The sequence below is a fragment of the Canis lupus genome, chromosome 21 (genome assembly GCF_011100685.1).
Source record: "Canis lupus familiaris isolate Mischka breed German Shepherd chromosome 21, alternate assembly UU_Cfam_GSD_1.0, whole genome shotgun sequence".
Taxonomy (NCBI): domain Eukaryota; kingdom Metazoa; phylum Chordata; class Mammalia; order Carnivora; family Canidae; genus Canis; species Canis lupus.
In genome coordinates, this window is record NC_049242.1 from 879,150 (window position 1) to 901,575 (window position 22,426).

Sequence of the window (22,426 nt, forward strand, 5' to 3'; positions counted from 1 at the left end):
AGAATTTTTTTTAATTTAGAAAAATGAGATATTAATTCCCATTAAAATAATAGTATCAGTGCTACAATACAACACAGTTGTGACAACAGTTAAGTTGAACAGAAAAACATTTTACAAACATATAAAGATTTTTATCAGGAGCATATAATAGGATACTCTATTTTTGTACTTTGGATAAAGCATTCTACCATCCTGGCAACTGTCTATTGCCACTAAAGAGCTCTACTGGCAAGCCTGAAAAAAAAAAAATGAATGAACTTTTGAATGACAGAAGACATTATGTTGACATGCCTACAGAGAAAGAAACCAAGAGGACAATCAGTTTGGGCTACAGGAATTGGAGACAACAGGTACTCCTGAAGCTGAGAAAATAAGAAGTGAAAAAAAGTTGATAGTAAGCTGAAAGTCTGTATAAGAAGCACTATAACCCCAGATTTCAAACTCAACACCCCCAAGCTTTTTAATTAAAAACAAAACAAACAGGCAAAAAAAAAAAAAAAAAAACAACTACCCTCATATGTTTCTTTTATGGAAAGTTATTGGATAAGGCATTCTCACAAAACACGGGAATAAGCCAAGAAAAAAGGAGATGGGATCTAGAAGTAGGAGATCCAATATAGGATAGAAGCAAATGAAATTCTTACTCCAATAGAGAGATATTCGATGACAACTGTTGTTCAAAATGTTCAGAGAGAATTTTATCTAGCCTGGAGCCATAGGTTACAGGCTCCAGGAAATGTCTCCAGAGAAAAAAAAATTGAACTGATCAATATCCTGAGGTATCTGAATGTAATGAAAGGGAATTTATACTCTTTTAAAAGAAAATTCAAAGGCAATTATTAACTCCTGGGAAACGGGGTTATTTAAGTAACACCATCAAAATAAAAGAAATAACTCAGTTGTAATATGTACAAAGTCACTATGATATAAACAAAACAGTTGAAAAGAGGGTATCTAAAACTGGGGGGAGGGCAGCCTGGGTGGCTCAGGGGTTTAGCACTGCCTTCTGCCCAGGGTGTGACCTGGAGACCGGAGATCAAGTCCCACATCGGGCTCCTTGCATGGAACCTGCTTCTCCCTCTGCCTGTTGTCTCCGCTTCTCTCTCTCTGTGTCTCTCATGAATAAATAAATAAAATCTTTAAAAATAAATAAATAAAACTGGGGGGGGAAATCAAGTCTTAGCAAGATAATTATGGTCTTGAAAGAAATACAAGAAATGGTTAAAAGTTCAAAGGGGTCTTTGTGAGTAGTTAAGTGGTAAGGACTTGTAAGATGTGAGGTTGTTAGTTTTTATTAAGCCTAATAAAAATATTTACCTTTTTTAAATAATGAAAACTAAAACATACTATAAATGCTTTATTTTCCTACTGGCCTTAATTTTAGGAGGCTAAATTCATGTAATAACTTTCCCAGAGTTAAGTAAGTATCTAGCACATAGAAGCCTAACAACAAGGTTTTTGTTTTGTTTTGTTTTGTTTTTTTGACAACAGGTATTTTTGGAGTAAATGAATTCATAGCTTGGTTTAGACTGTCAGGGGTACACTAGAACCTTCCACTTGGTCAATCCAGAAAGCAACCACTGTATCATAGAGTAATGTCCTAGTAGACCCAGGAGCATCATCCTGTAACAACTTGGAAGTCCACAGGTATCCCCAAGTAACTACTACTTCAAGAGTAAATCATGTAGTTGCCTTAAGTCAGATTTTGGTTTTAAGTAAGGAAACTCAGGTTCTCATTTTGAGATTGTTGTTCTCTCTTTGTCTAAAAATTAGATGCTGTTTCTTGCCTAACTTGAATGGTTTTCTGGTCTGTTCCCATATAAATACATCTATAGACTCAGTACAATAATAGTTATTATAATGAGAATGTCTGAGGAGAAAAACTTGAACACGCAAAAGCAATTGCATGTCTGGATCCTCACAACAAAAACTACTCTCCTTCCAGCAGTTTTCTGGGTCTGCCTTAGTTTGACAATTTGTTTCTTCTTTTTCTTTTGTTGATTTTTCAGAGAAATGACTTCAAAAAACTAAATATATCCTTTATATAGTATAGTCTCAGTCTCATAAAGGTATATGTTTCTTAGTCCAAATGAAGATATTCATGTTTGTCATTTGGCCTACATGGAAACACCCAGGAACATCATTTCATCAATTAGTAACAGCAACCCATTAACTTTTTCAACCCATACCTAATGCTTTCCCGTGTTTTTATTTATGTCAAAGTAATAATTTACAAAGCACAATATAACACAGAAAGAAAACAGGAGTTAACAATCCTATAAAGTAAGTATAAAATAATTCAAAGTATTATTGTATAAGCTGGGTTTTAAGACAAAGGGCTGATGCAGAGCCAGTTACTTCCTAGCCTGGACCATGCTCAAAATCTAAAGGAACCTCTGACACAAGTCAGGTATATCCAAGCTGCCTTGTATACTACAGCAACTCCTCAGAGATAAGAAACCAGTATGAGAATCTCTGATGCCCAGGACGAACAAGGTAGGGAGTCTATTCCCCACCAAACTTTGAGCACAAAACATACCAAATGATTCCCCAGTACCCAACATGGTAATGTTGACTGCATGAGCAATTTAAGAATTTACTTAAGCAAAATCTAAAAGTATTTTTTTTCATGCAAATTCTAATACCTAAATACTTTCTTTTATAAGCATTATATGTGATGTTCCATATTTTATCAGTGTTAATATTTACATAAATAACCATTTCATTATCTGATTTTGGGAATCCAGACTAACATCAGATTTAACAGCTGGTCTTGCTGTACCTAATAGGTATAACAGGAACTTGATTAAGTGACAACAATATCCCCAAAACAATACTTAATACACAGCTGGCTTTCAATAGATGATCATTAAATGGATTAGTGAGTTTAATACACTAACAATGAGACTGAAGAAAGAGAAATTAAGGAGTCAATCCCATTTACAATTGCACCCAAAAGCATAAGATACCTAGGAATAAACCTAACCAAAGAGGTAAAGGATCTATACCCTCAAAACTATAAAACAGTTCTGAAAGAAACTGAGGAAGACACAAGGAGATGGAAAAATATTCTATGCTCGTGGATTGGCAGAATTAATATTGTGAAAATGTCAATGTTACCCAGGGCAATGTACATGTTTAATGCAATCCCTATCAAAATACCATGGACTTTCTTCAGAGAGTTAGAACAAATTATTTTAAGATTTGTGTGGAATCGGGATCCCTGGGTGGCGCAGCAGTTTAGCGCCTGCCTTTGGCCCAGGGCGCGATCCTGGAGACCCGGGATCGAGTCCCACGTCGGGCTCCCGGCATGGAGCCTGCTTCTCCCTCTGCCTGTGTCTCTGCCTCTGTGTGTGTGTGTGTGTGTGTGTGTGTGTGTGTGTGTGTGTGACTATCATAAATAAAATAAAATTAAAAAAATATCTATATATATAAAAAAAAGATTTGTGTGGAATCAGAAAAACCTCGAATAGCCAGGGGAATTTTAAAAAAGAAAACCATAGCTGGGGGCCTCACAATGCCAGATTTCAGGTTGTACTACAAAGCTGTGGTCATCAAGACAGTGTGGTACTGGCACAAAAACAGACACATAGATCAATGGAACAGAATAGAGAACCCAGAAGTGGACCCTCAACTTCATGGTCAACTAATATTCGATAAAGGGGCAGCCCCGGTGGCGCAGCGGTTTAGCGCCGCCTGAAGCCCCGGGCGTGATCTGGAGACCCTGGATCGAGTCCCACATCAGGCTCTCTACATGGAGCCTGCTTCTCCCTCTGCCTGTGTCTCTGCCTCTCTCTCTCTCTCTGCATCTCTATGAATAAAAAAATAAAAAATGTATTTAAAAAAACTAATATTCGATAAAGGAGGAAAGAGTATCCACTGGAAGAAAGACAGTCCCTTCAGTCAATGGTGCTGGGAAAATTGGACATCCACATGCAGAAGAATGAAACTAGACCACTCTCTTGCACCAGACACAAAGATAAACTCAAAATGGATGAAAGATCTAAATGTGAGACAAGAGTCCATCAAAATCCTAGAGGACAACACAGGCAACACCCTTTTTGAACTCGGCCACAGCAGCTTCTTGCAAGATACATCCACGAAGGCAAAAGAAACAAAAGCAAAAATGAACTATTGGGACTTCATCAAGATAAGAAGCTTTTGCACAGCAAAGGGTACAGTCAACAAAACTAAAAGACAACCTACAGAATGGGAGAAGATATTTGCAAATGACGTATCAGATAAAGGGCTAGTTTCCAAGATCTAGAAAGAACTTATTTAACTCAACAGCAAAGAGACAAACAATCCAATCATGAAATGGGCAAAAGACATGAACAGAAATCTCACAGAGGAAGACATAGACATGGCCAACACGCACATGAGAAAATGCTCTGCATCACTGGCCATCAGGGAAATACAAATCAAAACCACAATGAGATCCCACTCACACCAGTGAGAATAGGGAAAATTCACAAGGCAGGAAACCACAAATGTTGGAGAGGATGTGGAGAAAAGGGAACCCTCCTGCACTGTTGGTGGGAATGTGAACTGGTGCAGCCACTCTGGAAAACTGTGTGGAGGTTCCTCAAAGAGTTAAAAATAGACCTGCCCTACGACCCAGCAATTGCACTGTTGGGGATTTACCCCAAAGATACAGATGCAGTGAAACGCCGGGACACCTGCACCCCGATGTTTCTAGCAGCAATGTCCACAATAGCGAAACTGTGGAAGGAGCCTCGGTGTCCAACGAAAGATGAATGGATAAAGAAGATGTGGTTTATGTATACAATGGAATATTCCTCAGCCATTAGAAACGACAAATACCCACCATTTGCTTCAACGTGGATGGAACTGGAGGGTATTATGCTGAGTGAAATGAGTCAATCGGAGAAGGACAAACATTATATGCTCTCATTCATTTGGGGAATATAAATAATAGTGAAAGGGAATAGAAGGGAAGGGAGAAGAAATGGGTAGGAAATATCAGAAAGGGAGACAGAACATGAAGACTCCTAACTCTGGGAAACAAACTAGGGGTGGTGGAAGGGGAGGAGGGTGGGGGTGGGGGTGAACGAGTGACGGGCACTGAGGGGTCACTTGATGGGATGAGCACTGGGTGTTATTCTGTATGTTGGCAAATTGAACACCACTAAAAAATAAATTTATTATTAAAAAAATAAATGAATTAGTGAGTTTAATAATAAATTTCCACAAACTATTTACTATATGTGGAGAAACATACCAACTCATATTCTAGGCTTCATAAAATATTTTGAAAAGGATAAGCAACACTTTGTGGAAAATTATGTTGGCTATCTGCATTCTTGCCACCTGCATGAAACTTTTCTGGCTATATTCGCCAGTAATAATCTTTCCCCTTCTTATCCAACTGAACCATGAGATTACTAGAGAGCATTCAAAATATAGTTTCAAATACAGATGTCAACCCTCCAACAAATTATTGAGGTTAAGAATATTTCTATAGGTTCCCTTTTCATCTCTACAACATGATATTGGAAACACACTTTTGGAACAATAGAAATTTATCATTCAGGTGTATTTATGACAGGTCCCAAGAGTAACAACATTCATAAAGACAACAGTTGAAATATGTCCACATGGTAAGGAAGTGTGATAATGGCTCCTATATTTACAAATATCATAAATTATAAAACATTCCTGAACTCTCTAAAATATCTATTTCCTAACTCAATCTTTTCAGCAGGATTTTAAGTTCACCTGACCATTTTTGGCTGTGGAAAACCTGGTCAGTGCCTAGAAGTAAAAATGAGAAAGAAAAAGGAAAATTACTTCCTGTTCACTGTTGGCATGACTCCAATATTATGAGTACTAAGCATTATACTATTAAATGTTTAAACAATTGATCTGCTTGAACTTTAAAGAATTCACAACTAGGAAAACTGAGAAAGCATGTCTCTCCCACCTCCAACCAACATTTATATCACAATCACATAATGATGTGCTAAATATTTCTCCTAGGAGTCTTTTTTCTCAAATACATACCCAAGCAGAAGTACAGATCACAAAATCAGTGACATACAATTATGTCAGTAGCACATTTTGTACTTATTAAGTGAGCAAATCACCTATGACATTCAGATTTGCTGATGAATAGGGGAGAACTGAGTTAGCAGTAGGATTTAGATTTGATTAAATCTCAAGGAAAACATAAAAACCTCTAAAAGTCTATAAAAGCCAGACTGAACCAATGCAATCATTTAAAAAGTCCCGATAATGTTCTAACAGTCACTTTACTATTCTATCTGGGTGTACGATGTAGGCTACCAAAGTCTTTCTTAGGAGAAAAGCAGTATGATGCTAACACTTAACGGAGGATATGAGCCAGAGCAAATGAATTCCTCATACGCTTCTAGATCTGGCCACGTAGAAAAAAATAAAAGTGAATCAATATACATAGCCAAATGATACTCAGCAGTACACTATGAAGCATGCAATGATCTAACAGGTATCACATCAGCAGCTCATGTCTGGAACTCTCACTAAGGAAGCTTTAACTCTTTGAACATTTAGAAGATCACAGATAGCACAGTACCTGAACATCAAGCTTTGGTTCAGGAACAATTTAACCCATAAAGTAAGGAGCAGATTAGTAATGCCTGAAAAAGCAATACTGTCTACAAAACAGACAACAAGGTATAAAAAAGTGACACCAATTCTCCACACAATATCAACTAGACACTGTGTGTCTTTGTAAAAATTAACACTCTCACCTGATGGGCTTTCGATTCTGTCTGCAATCCTGGACATTATTTGCAACCACAAACACTAGTTATTTTTTGGGAGCCATAACATCAAATAAGATTGTTCTACTCTATTTGTGGCTTCAAGCACCATGGATCCCTAGTTGCAAAGCCAATAAATTGCTTCCTAAACCAACAGAAAAAAACAAAAACAAAAACAAAAACAAAACCACAGGCCTACAGATAAATGTTGGCAGGTCACTGTAGGCACACACTCAGAGGCACTCATCTTTCTTGTAACATTTCACAGCCCCTTAGAATCCAAGGTCTCATGAAAACACATAAAAATTCTAGTTTATCTTTAAGGTAACAAAACCAAGTTCCCCATAATGTCCTTATGGTGTTTAGCTTTGTGGTTGGTTTTTTTTTAATTTCCAAACATAAATCAAAAAGATTAATATTGAAAAAAATCTCTATAAACTTGTATTTAAATTCTTCTTTCCTGATGTGTTAATTTTAGCCATTCCAAAAAAAAAATGAAATCTTGCCATTTGCAATGACATAGATGGAACTAGAGGGTATTATCCTAAGTGAAATAAGTCAATCAGAGAAAGACAATTATCACATAATTTCACTCATATGTGGAATTTAAGAAACAAAACAGAGGAGCATAGGGGAAGGGAGGGAAAAATAAAACAAGAGGAAATCAAGAGGAAGACAAACTATATGAGACTCTTAATCATAAGAAACACATTGAGGGTTGCTGGATGGGTCATGGGGTGGATGGAGTAACTGGATGACAGGCATTAAGGAGGGCATATGATGTAATGAGCACTGGGTGTTATACACAACTGATGAATCACTTAACTTTACCTCTGAAACTAATTATACACTATATGTTAATTAACTGAATTTAAATAAAAGATAAAGAGACAAAACTGTTCTTTCCTATCCTATCAGTGCATCTTTGTATAGCACTGCATGCAGGTGTATTAGGTTTCAGCAATATGAGATGTACCAAGTTAGAAGAATATATTAGATGTTATTTTAGTAATAAAAATTTGATATTATAGCACAGTTTGCTAATTAAGCATTAAAGAACAATAAGAAATGCACAGCCTACAAAAGAAAACTCATAAAATTAAACTTTTATCAAGTTGACCATGGACTCTGCACAGAATTGTTTAAGAACTGCCCCATCTTGGCTTCATCGCTTGTCCGTTACCATCAACTGTGCTGTTTGTTCCACCCAGGACACAGCTGCCAATCCAGACTATATAAGACAAAGGGACAGAAATCCTCACTTTGGAATCCACTATATCCACCCATTTCTTTCTACCTCCACTCTCCTGTTTATCCTCTAAATAGAACCCAGACTCTCTATATGGGTTACAGCCAGTAATCTAGTCTCCTTTTAAATTCCCAACTCCTGTTCTTCATGCCTCCCTCCCAACCCGGCTTCTGCCATTGCATGGGTCCTATACCTCAGTCTATAACCACTGCCCGCCAGTGCCCATTTGGGCTGAGATTCACCATTGGGGGCGATTGTCCATCTTTCACTCTTTTCTGGTCTACGGTGATTTTCAATCTGGTTTCTCTTGTCCTCCCTGGCATAACAATGGGACTCGAAGACTTTACATCTTCTATCAACCAGGGGCTTCACCTGTAAAAGAGAGCTACTACAACCACTGCAGAGTGGAGTGGAGAACCAGGATTCCAAGATGCAAAGTCACAACGGAAGCGCTGACCTAATTCTACACTATCTAATGGTTTTTCCTTCCCAGATTCTCTCTGACGGGAGACAGGGCCTTGTAATAATATGTGCTTTGAACCTGCCAAACTACAAAGTAGCTTGTGTGTCCTAGTATACACATACACACACATGCAGGGCATATATGTTTTAAGGTCAAATTTTGGCAAATGAATACATACAAATATACAAAGACTGCTTTTCAACTTCACACAATTTCAAAACTTCATTCTAGCTGATTTCTTTGAAGACTTCACACCATCTCATTGCTTCAAATGAATTTCTTCTGAATCCCAAAGATTTTTCACTCTGAGATTTTGTTAATATAATAAGAATTGTGCATAACAGTCTGTAAGTCAAATATTTTTGTTTTCTTTTGAAGCATATGTTTTAGAAAACCTGTGCTATTCTGATTTGCCTTGTTTTTTTTTTTTTTAAAGATTTATTTATTTGAGAGAAAGAGAGAGAGCATGTGCAAGCAGGGGAAAGTGGACAGGGAGAAGGTAGAGAGAGTCTCAGCAGATTCCCTGTTTAGTGTAGAGCTGGATGAGGGACCCAATCTCAGGACCCTGAGATAATGACCTGAGCTGAAATCAAAAGTTGGATGCTTAACTAACTGAGCCACCCAGGTGCCCCTGCTTTTTAAAAAGAGATCTGATGTTGCCTTGTTTTAGTTTGGTTTTATTTTAGTGGCATTTGGCCTGTTTCCCAAAGCCAAAACAATCTCCAATTCAGAAACCATTTTCCCCCAGTATGTAGACCACTCACACTTTGGAGCAACCTCTACTAAGAGGCAGAGATGTCACACAGACCATCTCATGGAATGTTCACAAAATGGTATGAGGTACTGAGTGGGTTTTATCTTTATTTTCCAGATGAGAAAAAGAGGATCAATCACCTGGAGTAACTTGCCCCATGATCTCAAAGCTCTTAAGTGGAGAAGCAGGTATTGAATTTTGATTGTTTGATTCCCAAATCTATTCTATTCTGGCAAACCATTATTGCCAAACAAGGAGGAGGGAGCAGGAAGGAGCAGGGCAGGGAAGGGAATGCCAGCTACATTATAGCAAAGAACAGGCTTATTATCTTTAAAAGGAAACAGTCTCAAAGCTGTTTGTGCTCAAGAGATAATCAGGACCCAAAGATCCTGCCCTAAAGGGAACAATCAGTAATTTGCTGCTGACAGCCACTTACTCCAAAGCCTGCCAATCCTTACCACCTCCCAGCACTCCTTCACACTCCACAAAAATGGAGGCACCCCATTCATACCCCTCTGCTACCACCCTACTGAACTTCCACATCTGCTTCCTTGTCCAACATCCAGCTTCTCAGCCTCCTGTGACCTTCCTTTGCTGTCATTCAGACACCCACAAGGACACTAAGAGTTCAAGCTATCTAACCCCTTTACTTTTTCCAATCCCTTTATTAAACTCTGGTTTACTCCTAATCCTATTTCCCACAGTGGCTATCTAAAAAGAATTTTCTTTCTCAAGTCCCAACTTTCCTTCACTCACTGGTACCAGATGGTCTAACCTCCTGCTTCTCTGAGAGAAGTTCAAGACCCTCTGATTAACACTGTACTTATTCATTCTCTTCAACTTGCCTGTCTCAGAAAAGTGGCCCCCTTTCTCCAACTCCCCATGAAGCTTCAAACTTCCCCCTTCCCCATCTCTAGCTAGGTTTCTGTCATTTCCGTCGTCACTCTTCTCTCCACACAGCTCTTTCTCCTCCTCCCAAGTCTATGAAGTAACTCCCATGTACTCCTATCCTTGTGAAGTAGGAAGAGTTAGGGAAGGAGGAGGAGATTTATTTGACAGTTGCACCAGCACTGAACACAGTTCTTTAATCCTCAATACTCCACAAGATGGTCACAGTAAAACACCCAAATCTTATCTCACCATTGCATTCTTCACATAATGAAACTGGAATATAGACGCTAAATAACATGCAAGATCGCACAGCTAACAATTTCCAGAGTGAAACTTTGAACCCACATGAATCACATGAACTGTATGTACTTTCCCACTACTCTAAGCATGGTCATGGAATTGAGAAATCCAGTTACCTCCCAGGAATTTCTGATAGAGAGTCTATCTGCATCTCAGAACTTAACACACATTAGAACTTGATTCATGGGCAGCCCCGGTGGCTCAGAGGTTTAGCGCCGCCTTCAGCCCAGGGCGTGATCCTGGAGACCCGGGATCGAGTCCCACGATGGGCTCCCTGCATGGAGCCTGCTTCTCCCTCTGCCTCTGCCTCTGCCTCTCTCTCTCTCTCTCTCTGTGCCTCTCATGAAGGGATAAATAGAATCTTAAAAAAACAAAAAAAAACCTTGACCCATAATTCCACTCTACACTCAGGTACTCTGCCACACGTAATGGGCTCATAACATCATTCTGCTAGTAACTCAAGTGATAGATCAACCCCAGTCCTCCCTTCCAGGTACCCAGTCACCAAGTACAGCTCATCTGTCTCCTCTACCCTTCTTCCATAACCACAGAAGATACCACTGCATCTCGGCTGTGATATTACGCAGTTTAATTACTAGTTTCCCAGCTTCTAAGACTAATTTATCGTATGTATTAACAGTCAGAATAAAATTCCTAAAGAGCACCTTGGATTATGCCCCTATTTACCCATTTAAGGTCATTGATTGGATAAAGTCCACATCGCAAGCAATGTGGTACCTCCAGTATGTGACCATAGGTACTTTACAAGTCTCATAGCCTGAAATGCTACTATTTCTAATCTCTAACTTAGCACTTTGAACTCCTAGACATTCCTGTAGTTTCCCATTTCCATGCCTTTCCTTGACCTAACCCACTAGGACCCAACTCAAAAAACCTCTCTATTCAAGCATCTTCTGATGCCTTTTCTCCACCTTTGCTGCTCTCACAGCAGTTTTGTTTTTACTATCCTTAAAGAACTCAACACATTCTCCTTAGCATTATAATGATCATATCATAAACCTTTTACTTTTACCTTCTTCTATTTATAAGGCCACAGGAAGATTTTATTCATGTTTCCATGTACTAAATTGCCCATAAGCTTCTTTGCACAGATATTCATTACTGATAGGAAATTCTAGAGAATCCAAAGTCTCTCCATATGAACTAAGTCATATTTTGTGATTTGAATTTGAAAAGTTGATTTTATTTTCATCTCTGGAACACTTGGCCCATGAATGTCATCTCTCATTCTAAGGTTACACACTTGTTTGTTTTGCATAAACCAAAACCTTTTTGCAGACTGTGAAGGACAATGTGGCAATAAATGACCAGGTTTCCCTATAAACATGGGTCTTCTACAGCTTTAATGGCTCCACTGGGAACATGCTAGGCATCAGAGATATGATGATCCAAAAAGCACAAACTCTAAAATAGACTTTTTCCCTGTTTTATTAGTACCTTCTCCAATTGAGCCCCTCCTCAGTATAAACACCAATCTATTGTTGAGAGTAGTGATTTTCCACAGACTAGTATCAGACACCAAGAATCTGTGATTGTAGAGGATATAAGATATTATCTTTGAGTACAAAAAATGAAGCATGACCTGAAAGCTCTTCTCTCCACAGCACTGTGAGTCATGATTCAGCAACTATTTATGTCAGAGAAATTACTCAGAATTAGCCTTTTTGTCCAGCCACATATTCCTAGATTAGTACATAGGGCAAACTTTCTTCTTCTTCTTCTTTTAAGCCTATTATCCAACTCTTTTTTTTTTTTTATTGTTTTATTTATTTATTCATGAGACAGAGGCAGAGACAGGCAGAGTGCGAAGCAGGCTCCCTAAGGGGAGCCCGATGTGGGACTCGATCCCCGGGCCCTAAGATCACGACCTGGGCCAAAGGCAGATGCTCAACCACTGAGACACCTCTTTTCTTGCTTTCTAACTTCTCCCTTTATATTCTTTTTCCTTTTATCCAACTCTTTTCTTGCTTTCTAACTTCTCCCTCTATATTCTTTTTCCTCCCACAGCCACCAAGTCTCTCTTCAGTACTCATATGTTTGTTCTTGCCTTTTGCCAATGAGCTTTCCAGTAATCTCTGGGTGTTCATATCTTGCCTCCTAACTCACTTATCTCAAACACAGTCCTTAGAACTATTGCTTTTCTAGTACAAACATTTTATGTCAATACTGAAACTGTACTTTTATTATGTATAATAAATAATAAAAACTGTATTTATTATTATAAATGTTCTCTCTTGGTCCATAAGAGATTTGCTGAGGAAGGCAATCTTTGACTCAGACTCACTCTGGCAAATACTTTCATGCTATAATTTATCACATATACAGATGCCAGAATAAACCTCCTAAAGGGCAACTTCTATCAAAGGCTTTATGTGTCTCTTGAGAACATGCAAATGAAACTGTAGACTATACAGCAAAAACCCTCTAAGATATTCTCTGGCTCTCAATCCTTGTATTCCAGCTAAAAGGACGTTACACCTTCATTTTCTTCAAGATTGTATATATCAAGACAATGAATGTTCAAGTACACAGACTAAAGATGCCCAAGCAAGGAAAGAAGTCTAACAGTCTAGAGCAGAAGGATGCACTGGAAAAAATGCTTTTACATTCTAAATGCTCCAGAAAAAAAAAAAAAAATTAGTGCTTAGAGCCAGCAAGCCTCAGTAGTATTTATATGACTTTGACATCAAGGTTTGAAATCTGGCAGTGGGTTAGTGTTTTCATGGTCATGTAAATTTGATTGATTACGCAGAGAAAGGAAGATAAAACAGGTTCATTTTATAAGCAGTTTGCAGTAATACCATTATCTTAAAATTACGTGCCTCTGCATTAAAATTACTTACGCGAAATAAGTTAATCAGAGAAAGACAATTATATGATTTCACTCATATGCAGAACTTAAAAACAAAACAGAGGAGCATAGGGGAAGGGAGGGAAAAATAAAACAAGATGAAATCAGAGAGGGAGACAAACCATAAGAGGCTTTTAATCATAGGAAACAAACTGAGGGTTGCTGGAGTGGAGGGGGTCTGGGGGATGGGGTACCTGGGTGATGGGCATGAAGGAGGGCACATGATGTTATGAGCACTGGGTGTTATATAAAACTAATGAATCACTGAACTCTACCTTGAAATCAATAATACATGAATTTAAATTTAAAAAAATAAAATAAAGTTTGTGTTGAATAGGCAATGCATACTGCACAACAGCGCAGGATGATAAAAATGGCTGCAAGCTGAAACCATGCAAAGCAAACTTAGCAATCAGTAGGGAATTTTTTTTTTGTATATTTTTTTATTGGAGTTCGATTTGCCAACATAAAGTATAACACCCAGTCCTCATCAAGTGCCTCCCTCAGTGCCCGTCACCCAGTCACCCCATTGCCCCATCCACCTCCCCTTCCACTACCCCTTGTTCGTTTCCCAGAGTTAGGAGTCTCTCATGTTCTGTCACCCTCTCTGATATTTCAGTGGGGAAATTTATAATAGTCCTATAACCTTTCAAAGGATTGTTAAAAAAATTAAAAATTCTCCATGATCAATTATAAATATGTAGCAAATTTTTAAAACAGCAAAATTAATATATTTTATCTCACTGTAATTTAAAATATTAGAAACATTGAAATATAAAACATTGTATTTCTTTATAAAAGTTATGGAGGGACTTTGATCATTGTTTACCTTCTAATTCTTTCTTATAACTTATGATGGGGGGGCCATTTTTCAGCAAATCATTATGCTCATTTATAAGTTTGGATCAGCTTCCAACACCTCATCCTTTGCATTTTCAATGTGTGGAATATTGAGAGTTCTGTTAATGTGAATTTTTCTACGGCATTACTTCTTCTAAGACATCTCCATATTTTTTGACATGATCACTTTCCTCATCTATGTTAATTTAATCTTCATTAAATTCCTGAGCCTGTATATCTAGTCTCTGGAATAGTGGCAGTATCTATATTCCCATGGTCAGTGATTTCTTTTAGAAAAACTCCATTTACATTGAATTCAAATGTCACTTTTAGCATTATCATTTTGATGTTTTGCTGCACTTCTATGTATTAAGTCCCTTATTTGATTTTCTGTTTTATAAAATGTCATTTGAGTTATCACTGGGAACCAAGAAGGCAACACAGCTAAGTACATGCTTTGCTAAGAAATGAATAAGGGATCCCTGGGTGGTGCAGCGGTTTAGCGCCTGCCTTTGGCCCAGGGTGCGATCCTGGAGACCTGGGATCGAATCCCACGTCGGGCTCCCGGTGCATGGAGCCTGCTTCTCCCTCTGCCTGTGTCTCTGCCTCTCTCTCTCTCTCTCTGTGTGTGTGTGTGTGACTATCATAAATAAACAAAAATTTAAAAAAATAATAAAAAAAGAAATGAATAAATGTACAGTTACCAATCCCTGAAAAAAATTAAAATTCCTTAAGAAAAATTTTAAATAATCCTTTTTATTTTTATTTTTTAAATAATCCTTTTTATTAAATCCCTATAGCACTTATCAGTCTAAGTTCTACAATAAACTGATACATCTTAGCACCTAACTCCTCTGAAAAATCCCCATGACAGTGGGGATTATTTTTCTGCTTTGCACAAAGATGTGTGTTTAGCACTCAAACAGTCTGACAAATCACAGGTGCTTGAAAATGCTTTTTTGAATGAATAGATGCATGAATGAACGAACAAATAAATTCAAGAGTCAAAGTTCCTGACCTAGGAGTCAGGCAATCAGGATTCTAATACTGGTGCAACTTGAACAAATCATTCCACCTGTTTCTATTTTTTTTTTTTTTTGAAAAGTCTAAAGATTTTTATTTATTTATTCATGATAGTCACAGAGAGAGAGAGAGAGGCAGAGACACAGGCAGAGGGAGAAGCAGGCTCCATGCACCGGGGGCCCGACGTGGGATTCGATCCCGGGTCTCCAGGATCGCGCCCTGGGCCAAAGGCAGGCGCCAAACCGCTGCGCCACCCAGGGATCCCCATTCCACCTGTTTCTAAAGCAAAATGATACAGTTAGCTTCTGTGTTCTCCAAGGTCTCTTTCTATTCTAAGATACTAAACTCGGGATTCTAAAAAACTAACCTTTCTAAGTCAGAAGTAACACTTTCTGATAATTCAAACAAACAATAACAATAGGCTGTACAGGGATCCCTGGGTGGCGCAGCGGTTTGGCGCCTGCCTTTGGCCCAGGGCGCGATCCTGGAGAACCGGGATCGAATCCCACTTCGGGCTCCTGGTGCATGGAGCCTGCTTCTCACTCTGCCTGTGTCTCTGCCTCTCTCTCTCTCTCTCTGTGTGACTATCATAAATAAATTTAAAAAAAATTAAAACAAAAAAAGATTTAAAAACAATAGGCTGTACAACTTCCCACCCTCCCATCTCCACATGTACATGAAATGGTGTGAGAGTCATCCTAGTACTAAAGAAATGCAGCTTCTGGACAGAAAGACATAAACTACTCCACTAAAACAACTTTAAAGCTGTTTTCAAAACAGACTATATCCAACATGAGCAGACAAAGTCCAGTAAGTAAACTAGGAAATTACTAACAAAACTGTAAACTACACACCACACAGTCCACCACATACCTTTATGGTACCTGATGTTTACCAACAGGTAATAAAACATATTTCTGTTATTACACAAAAAAATATGAAAAAAAAGTCTTCATGAGCAGGTCATGGCTTACAATTACAAGCCAACCATGATTCCAATTTTACTAAGACCATTCTATTCATACGGAAAATAAAAGAGATGCACTCTAACTATGGTTCTGTGGGTCAATGCAAGTGTATTAGAAAAAGCGTAGGTATCATATCCATAAGTCACATTATTAAAGTCGGGCTACCATTCCCCATTTTCTCCTGGTCACAAGCCCAGAGATACAGCCAAGTAAAACATTTTAAAAAAAGCTCATCTGGAGCAGCTTTCTTAAATCTTCCACAAGGCAGTAACCTTTCTAAAATGCAAATATATCATTTCTCTGATTAACATCCAATGCTTATTACTTTAGGTAAAATTCCACATCCCCTAAATGGTTTATTAAGTCTTGTTTACCTGCCCACAACTTTGACACATGCCATTTTTCCCATTGGATGCCTCCTTTGCTCCCCAAAGCCTTTACTCATCCCTTCCCTAGATCTGCAATCTGCTCCCTACTCCCCTTTCACCTACTATTTCTCCATGACTAATTTAAACATCACTTCCTCAGCCACCCAATTAAGCCTGGTTTATCTCCAGTATGTATGATCTCTCAGCATAATATACTTTGCTCTTATAGCATTCAACACAATTGTAGTTTAACTGTGGCTGGTTGTTTAATGTTGGTCACCCAATGAAAATACAAATCACTTAAGCCATTGATGGTGCCTTCCACCTAGTTGGCACTTGGGTACTTATAGAATAAATGAGTTTTACTGGCAGGAAATATAGGCAGAGGCAGGTTAAAAAGAGGGGAAGGAAGGTACCAAAGCACTCTAATTTCTGGTCCTTTTACTTGTTAAAGTAACCAGGTTAGGCCCAATGGAGTCACGCATGCTAAACCCCACATCAGCAAAGTTTCTGTACTTACTTTCCCAGAAGAAGGCCTAAGTCAACCAATCACTGCCTGCTTGCTCAGCAGGTTACCTAACCCAAACCCAAAACCTTCCTTAGCTCCATCAGGAAAGTAACCCTGCTTTAGCCACTCAGCAAACTCTCAGTATAATTTCCTTGTTCTTGTTCACTTTGGTCTAAAGATCTCTTGCCTTGTATAGCTCTTCAAAGCTCCTGTTTCTATCCACTAGATGTGATGCTGCCTGATTCATGAATCACTGAGTAAAGCCAATTAGATCTTTAAATTTTACTCAGTAAATTTTATTCAACACAATTTGGATTATTGCCCTTATAGAAGAGCAAAAAACAACCCTGCTAGTCATTGAATAGCCATGGCTGCCTTATGGCACCTCACTTTACACAGCAGATTCTCAAGACAGGAATCTCAACTCTTCTGCCTCAATGCATAAACACAAAAGTGCCAGGAGTGTTGACTTCAGGGATACCAAACTATTGTAGAGTAGGCATATTTATAAATACAGAATTGGTGAGTAATGAGGTTAAACAACATATTCCTGCATCCCAAATCATATAGAGCTACAGTATTTATTTCAGTGTCTAGTCATTTTGTTGAGATTTGAGCTATTCAAAGTCACTAACCATAGACTAAAGAGTTTTCCCTCTCTATCCACTCTCGCCTTGAAATCAGCCTTCCTTAAGTTATGTTGTCCTAAAAAGAATATTTGCTATCATCTTAGCCTCTAAGTCAGAGCATTCCAAGAGGACAAGAGCTATTAATTCGCTTTACCACCAGGTCCCCAGGGATTGGCACAATGTAACTTAACAGTCAATTAAACACTAAAGAAATTAAAGAATACAAAAATCTTCAGCTCTGGTTTGAAATATTTAGAAATACTAAGAAATTGGTTCTAAATGATTCCCAAGTCCAAGGAAAAGTTAGGTGTGTTTGTATAAAATTTGGTTTATTACTATATTGAAAAGAATCATGCTAGAAATAGCCAAATACATATATATTTTATTTAATATATTCTATTTATGTACTCTAGAATGATTCATTTCTATAAAGGTTTGCTAGGGCCTACAGGAGGACTATCCACATTAACAAATACTAAGCCTCTGCTACAAATAAAGCACTTAAATACTAGTACCATCCAGGAACAGAAATGTGAGTAAAACTCTATAACCTCCAACAGTGTACAGTTTGCTGGAATTGATTAAAAAAAAAAGTCTCTATGAAACATACTAAACTACTTTTTGTTTAGCAGATCACTAAGGAAAAAAAGGAGTTTCTGGGGATTAATGTAAATCAGTAAATTAACACAACTTTTTTTTCTTTTAGATATGTGATTTGTGACATAAGTTTCAGGTTGTTTTTCAGAGCCTGAAATATAAAAATCTAAGCCATTCGATTTCAAATAAATCAAATTACATTATTTAAAACAAAGAGCTAACATGATAAAAAACCTCTCTCTCAAGTGGCATGATTTTTAATGATAGGAACTCCACCTGAAATATGCAACTTTCCCAGCTGTTTCAATCCTTAATTGTGGGTGGTTTCTGTGTGGGTGCAAAAATAACGTGGTTAAAAAAAATGGAAAACAATAATTCAATTGTCCAACTGAGAGCCATTAAGAAGTAAAATATGCTTCCTCTACAGAGTTCAAAAGAAAATGTTATTTGTATAAACAATTTAGGCATTTAAAAATGTTCCACTTTAATAGAGGACTTCCTGATTTATATAACCACATTTAAGTGGGTTATAATGAGGGTTTATAATAAGTCATAGATTCTCTTTTGATTCAGCAAATGAGAAGGTAATCATTTCCTAGAATTTAGTAAAATCAAAGGTCTCTTTTTGAAGAGTTCAGTTGTAGTTAGTAATGATATTGTCTCTGGTTTGGAAATTTTGCCCAAGAAACACTCAAAACTAGTTTTATGGCTACACTCCACCTTCAAATATTAGTAATAATCAATACGGGTGAGTATTTAAAGCTCATCAAGTTCTAAAGAAAATCTTTCCAGAAGCATTTCATAATTTAATACTTTAAAAGTTGAATTTTATTAGTTTAAGTTGAAGAAAACAGGTTCTTTTTAAGCTAATAATCACTTATAATCTTTTAAGCACATTTCTTGGGTTTATAAATATACCAATTATTATTTTTAACCTGAAATACAGGTTACTACCTCAAAGTGTTTTTAAACTATATAGGAACCCCTTCAAAACACATAAAGCAAACCATTTGCCATGCCTCCCACCCCATATTCTTATTTATCACTTGCAAAACTAGATCACACAGTACCTTTCCACTGGACCTAACAGATGCATAATCAAAATGGATGGATTTATTTGGCAAAAAATTAATGCATTTTCCCCATAGTACTTTCTTTAACAAGGAAAATGAAAAAAAATTTTCCAACCACTCCTTTAAAAAATTTCTTCTACTTCACACCCTTTGAACAGGCAACAGTGGTCCTTCACAGGCTCCTATCTATATACCAAGGTGACTCAGGCTCACAGTTAAGTCACTTTACCACCAAGTCACACTTCTGAGAGGTAATCCAACAATAAGTATTTGCAGCTGAGCAAAGTGCTGCTGGCTCAGGAAAACACAATAAAGCCCTGTGACTTGAAAAGTCACTATTTTAAATTTGTGTCCTATAGTCTCACCTTTTGCAATGTTCTCCTAAAGAAGGAACAGGAAAGAATCCAAAATGTAAAGTATACCACAGACAACAGAATATACAAAACTTGGTTCAGTTTAAGTTACCATTCATTAAACTGTACACATAATCTGTAGATATAATCTATCTAGATTTGCCTATAAAAGGGGTTTTTTTGGGCAGTCTGGGTGGCTTAGCGGTTTAGCGCCGCCTTCAGCCCAGAGCGTGATCCTGGAGACCCGGGATCGAGTCCAACGTCCGGCTCCCTGCATGGATCCTGCTTTTCCTTCCGTCTGTGTCTCTGCCTTTCTCTCTCTCTGTCTCTCATGAATGAATAAATAAATTCTTTAAAAAGAAAAAAGGTTTTCTGTTTTGTTTTGTTTTGTTTTGTTTTGTTTTTAAGTTGTACCAGGTCTTTATTTTAAAAACTATTAAGCACTAGCCATCGTTATTGCTGTCTGCATATCTGCACTGAAAACAATAAATACATGAACAGGAATATATTAGCTATGTCAGAAATATCTGTGCAATTATTATGAATATATTTGATCTGAATTACCTAATTGATGGCCCCTCATTTCTGCACTCAGAGCTGGGAGCCATAACCTTAGTCGACAAGTGGTTTTGTGTTGTCTGTCTTCACCACAGGAATTTTCTGTTTAGGTGTGTCTAAGGGAATGAAGTCCCCACCTAAAATATTTATTAGCAAACTGACTCTCCTTCTTGGTAAATGTTTAATCCTTGGTTCATGTTGTGTAAAACTTTCCTGAGAATTACCAAAGGCTATCATACAACTGCTAACCAAGTTGTTTATGCACAATTGCAACTGGACTTTCCGATGGTTTCCAAGATTACACAGAATGAACAAGATTTGCCGCATTTTAATGACTAATATTTTTATTGGCACCAGCTTAGCCTAATAATATCTGATTTTTAATCTAGACTTTTAAGACTTCGGTTAAAAGTGATTTCAAATTGTAGGCACCAAATACAGAAACAAAATAAGTTGCATGTCCCAATCTTGGTATGGATATGGATTTTGAAGTGATACACTAAGATTTACAGCCTTTTATTATCCTATACTCTCAGATGTTAAATTAACCTAGAAAAACAACCTATCTCATAGGTAGATTCACAGTAATAACTGTGAGCTTCTATTGTTTGAATGAGCCAGTGTAAACAGGGGTTTTAAAAGGGCATTATTTCATTTTCTGTAGAGATAGCCTTTTATCTCCTACTAGTAAGGTTTTAAGGCTCAGCACATGACTTTGGAAGTTATCACTTCCCATGCATGTACATGTGTACATGCACCAGAACTGATGCAGTGGGCACTGATTTTTTTTGCATTTACATACATATTACTTACTGTGTAAATATAGTTAAGCGATGGTACATTCAAATGTTACCCATATAATTATTAAAGGAGGATTGAATCTTATAAGCAGTTTGTAATCAATCTGTACCCTCCCTCACCAATTTCTAAGCTCCAAGTGTCCAGCTACTGAACTCCTGACTTACTCCTAACTAAAGATCTTTACTCAGTTCAAAAACTAAAGAAATATAAGTAGGTAATTAGAGCAGCTGTGAGAAGTTAATTTGGATGGATTCAATAGGCTGCTTCCCACTAGGCTAGCACTACAATTGACAGATAAAATGGAGCTGTGGAAAGTTCACATGCAGTTCATTTATCCCTGTAAGAAGGGAGGAGAAAAGACCTCTTGATGCTTTTGAATGGAAAGGAAGGTGCTAAAGGGAAAGCACAAGAATGCTGTCCTGTTTGGGACTTCAATTCTGGAAACAACTGACCTGTTCTCTGAGCCAGAGAAATTCCACATTGGGTCACAGGCAACTAATTATATTTTGCTTCCTTCCAAGTCAGCAATGTTTCACTAGCGCTAAAACAAACAAACTAAAGAACCCCAAATGCACAAGTCCAAAAGGATGGGAGAAGAAGGGGACAGATGAAGAGTAGGACTGATTTACAGGCCAGTCACATGCCTACCCACCTATAAAACAATCAGAACAGCTTCCACAAATTAGGTAATTTACTGATATGGAAACAGAATCTTTTCCTTACATTGCTCAAAATCTGTTTTTCACCCTATTCCACCATAAGCACATTAAAAGTAGGCATCTTACTCATCTTCCTACCACCTCCCTACTCATTCCTACCACAGCTCATATACAAAAAGCAAATGTCTTGATTTTACACGTTCTCATTGACATTACTTGCTTATAAAAGATGAGTTTTTGTATGTCATCATTTCTAATGGTTCCATCATTGGTAAGTCTCAAAACCACTCTGGCTGAGAATGTTGCGGCTGTTACTCAATGCTAAGAGCCACAGCTGTCTCTACTTCATTCCTCTTTGGTTAAATCAGAGGAATAAAGAGGCTGAAACTGGGGCTTCCACAAGCTATTTTAAACAAAGTTGGAACTACGTATCTTCCCATGTAGAATTAAAACTGATGATAAAAATAAATAAGACTGATGAAGGAGGGTAAGGATAGTTCCTTGCCCATGCACTCCAGCCCTACACAACAGTCTCAGGGATATATTCCTAGGTCACTATCCTTGCAACAGCAGCTTGCAATGTACTCATAATTCTTCCATGTTAGAAATGGTTATAGTCTTCTCTTTATGTTATATTTTCAAATGTTTAGAATGCACTTGAGGACTCAGTACAAGGATAAAAATTGTCGGATGGAGAGGATATACCTATTTTTTACTTTTGTTTCAAAAATAATATTTTAGACTACTTTTTGCTCT

General features: G+C 37.6%; 1 protein-coding gene across 7 annotated transcripts in view; it reads right to left on the reverse strand.

Moving 5' to 3' along the window:
- Positions 1-22,426, reverse strand: part of ARHGAP42 (Rho GTPase activating protein 42) — a 287,856-nt gene that overhangs the window by 196,708 nt on the left and 68,722 nt on the right. The window contains exon 1 of one of the 7 annotated variants that reach the window (XM_038568214.1): positions 20,217-20,315. The exons of the other annotated variants lie outside the window; for them this stretch is intronic. Coding sequence (XP_038424142.1) covers positions 20,217-20,235 — 19 coding nt within the window. The 5' untranslated portion in view covers positions 20,236-20,315. Of the gene's footprint in view, positions 1-20,216; positions 20,316-22,426 lie in introns of those variants that run through there. 7 annotated transcript variants of the gene reach the window in all.